Consider the following 3,111-nt stretch of genomic DNA (forward strand, 5'->3'; position numbering starts at 1 on the left):
TTTTTTTTTTTTCAACAGAAAATGTAGGCTTTGATACCAGTATTCAAAAATATTTCAATTTCTTGGCAGCAGATGTTCATTGAGAAAAGTGTCCAATTAGTTATTTAATGAATGTTTAATATGAATTTCCTACTTTCGTTTTGCTGCCGCCAATAATATTCATATATTTTTGCGAGAATAAAAAAGTTCATTTTTGGTTTGATTCTGCAATTTTCAAAATGAAAATGAAACACTAAAACTAAAAAAGATTGACAATGTTCGGCCAAAGTTAGTTTTTTTTTGTCAGAAGCTGAACCGTAGTTTGATGGCCGAACATGGCCGAAGCCCATAAATTAAATAAAAAAAAGAAAAAAAAAGCCCTGCTGCCCGACGACTCGGACACGAACTCGGATTTCTCTATTGCCAGTCTAGTGCTTTGTTCTCTCGGCCATTGCGACTGACCACCACCAATATAATTTTTCCTGCTCATTATCCACTGTGCGTCGTGGGCTTCCCTTCTTCAAACTGAGGTATCATTAATGAAATTTTTGCTGAAATATTAAAGTAGAAATCGTTCGTTAGAAGAAAATATATCTGTGTAAAATATACATATCTAATGGTATCTAAAAACGTAAAGTATATTTACAGCAATACCTCTCAATTTTATTTAAGAAACTTTTCATACCTCTAAACATTTCATATTAAATAGAAAAATTCATTGAGGCATAAATTTACATAAATTAATTTGTGTTTGAGTGGGATTTGCAATGTAATTCTTCGATTGGCATAGTCTCCTACATACAGTGACCCAAACAAATGTACAAGTGTTGATTTTTTTAAATATTCGTAATGTTTTCGAGTTAAAGTTTTTTGTTATTTTTATATGGCTTTAAACAAAACCATATTAATCCCTTTTTCAAACTTTATACAAAATTTGGGAAAATTCATAAAATCTTCATCTAAGTAAACTGATCTTTAAGCTCATTCCGAATGGATATGAAATATTCTTTACAGTCTCTTAGTACCGTATCACGTATGAACTTCTTATGCAATACTTCCGCTACGACGCACATGCAACCAATAGCATTGCCAAATATATAAACCAACCAAATGTAGTAAAGATCCCCCAGCTGTATAGCCTTGCAACTGCGTGGCTTTGTCAAATCCTCAAAGTTAAGCTTTCCCGCCTTGACCATTTCAAATAGACTCATCGTCGTCCAATGATGCCACATACCGTATGCATGCATATCCAGCAAATAGGCGTTGAAAGAAGCACGGTAAACGCTATTTTCCGCCAAAGGCACTGCCAATAAAATTTGTTGATGAAATTCGAGCGACTCAGAGATGCGAAAAAGACGCTGCGAGAAATAGCGCTGTCTTCGCGCAACCATTGCCCATGTTTCCGAATGTACCGAGTAGGCGAACTTCGTGTCTAGACTCTTGCGTATGGCGTAGTAGTCGCGCAACTCGGACATAATGAGAAAGATGTCTTTATACTCACGCATGAAGGACTCAGGCACTAACTTTTCCAGTAACTCAAATGACCCCTGAGGTATGGCAATTTGTATGTTACGCGCTTTTAGATCATCATAGCTATTGATTTGTTCACCGGCTGGCGGCTGGTTAAACGAAGCATTAAGATGAGCGCTGTAAACAGTGCTCCAAATTATGCCCTGAACAAAAATTAAAAAATAGAGCAAATAAAATTTATAGTTTCGTTCTCGACGCAATTTAAAGGAGAGTCCGACAACGCCACGAAATATCTTATCATTGAAGATCATCTCGTTGTTGGGCCACTGCTGCGACCTTCGCGGTATGCACCCGCCATTGGCAATACGCGCGTAGAGTAGAGAGAATATAATGAAAATGATTACATCTAGGATGAGCGTATTGCTGCTGAAAACATACTTGTAGATTTGATAGCGCTCAATGTAGCCGGCGCGTGGCAACATCGGCATCCAATGACCGATTTCTACCACGCCCGAAAATCCGTATAACGACATATTTTCGATAGGCATTTGCAAGCATATTGGCAAATCCAAATCGTAATTGCTGGTGAGATCTGCCAAAATGGAGACTTCGATACTAGCGCCCACATTCACCGGCATCCTGTAGGTCAGGCTGGCGTTGAGCTTCGCAGCATATGTCGAAATGAGGTGATAGATAAAGCCTAAGCTTTGCTTCTTACCTCGACGATCTGTGTAGATGATGGAGCCCGGCTCGGCCTGTGAGGGCATGGTGCGTAATGCAAAGCCATGCAGATCCTTGAGCCGATTCGGATAGTACACGCCGGGCCATTGCACATGCTCTATAGTGAAATTGGGAAAACGATTGAATGAGTAGAAAAGTCCGGTCGTTGCGAAATCCTTGCGTATTGCCAAAACATTCAACAGCTGCTCCTGGTCGCAGTAGGTGAAGAGTTCTTCCAACTCAGCGAACGGTTGGGAAGCTGGAACATTTTTTAGCAGAAATAATACTCGAGTTTCTCGCATATGCAGCAATCCGTCAGCCATGTTGTCGAGCAAATTAAGGTCCACAAAATCGTCCAGACAAACAACATTGAGAATTGCGCGATTAAAGTGCGCATTTAGGTAGATCGCGTAGCTGGCGTTGAAGCTGAGCTTCGCGTTATAGTTCGGCGAATTCCAGCTGGTGAGCTCAGCAAAGCAATCTGCTGGTTCACGCCGCCAGAAGACCAGTGTGCTGAAGCTGTGCTCTCGTTGAATGGCGGCAAGTAGCATTTCAATGGAATTTGGTTGAGTTTTATTTGCTGCACTCTTTTGCTGCGCAATGCATAAAGTTCCACTGGTGCACAACAAAAGTACCGAAGATTCGATAAAAACTGCAACGAGCAATTTCACAACGTACATTTTGTGGCAAGTTTGCGTTCGGACTGGTTGTCAGCACTTGTGTTCGTAAGACTAACACAATAAAAGTGTAGAGCTGTAATTGTTTTGTCATGCAAGGATATAATAGGCTATAAAGCACTAAAAACAATGTAAAGAAGAAATATGTACACACTTTTAAATTAGCTCATGCCACACAGCCCATGCAAAAGTCGATACTTTGTGCGCTAAGTTCGGTAATCGTGTTAACAGCCATCTGGGCACAGTCAATTGTCCAACTCAGCGG

General features: G+C 40.3%; 1 protein-coding gene across 1 annotated transcript; it reads right to left on the bottom strand.

Annotated features, from left to right (window-relative positions):
* Positions 1 to 938: 938 nt before the first annotated feature.
* On the bottom strand, positions 939 to 2,849 carry LOC118743771. The gene has a single exon (XM_036476535.1). It carries the CDS (start codon positions 2,847 to 2,849, stop codon positions 939 to 941), a length of 1,911 nt encoding a protein of 636 aa, XP_036332428.1.
* Between the last annotated feature and the right edge of the window lie 262 nt (positions 2,850 to 3,111).

The sequence above is a fragment of the Rhagoletis pomonella genome, unplaced genomic scaffold, assembly GCF_013731165.1.
Source record: "Rhagoletis pomonella isolate Grant_MI unplaced genomic scaffold, Rhpom_1.0 Rhpom_scaffold_00007, whole genome shotgun sequence".
NCBI classification, from domain to species: Eukaryota; Metazoa; Arthropoda; class Insecta; order Diptera; family Tephritidae; genus Rhagoletis; species Rhagoletis pomonella.

Excerpts from the sequence above, each read along its gene's own strand:
- LOC118743771 (XM_036476535.1), bottom strand. The coding sequence starts at position 2,849 with ATGTACGTTGTGAAATTGCTCGTTGCAGTTTTTATCGAATCTTCGGTA.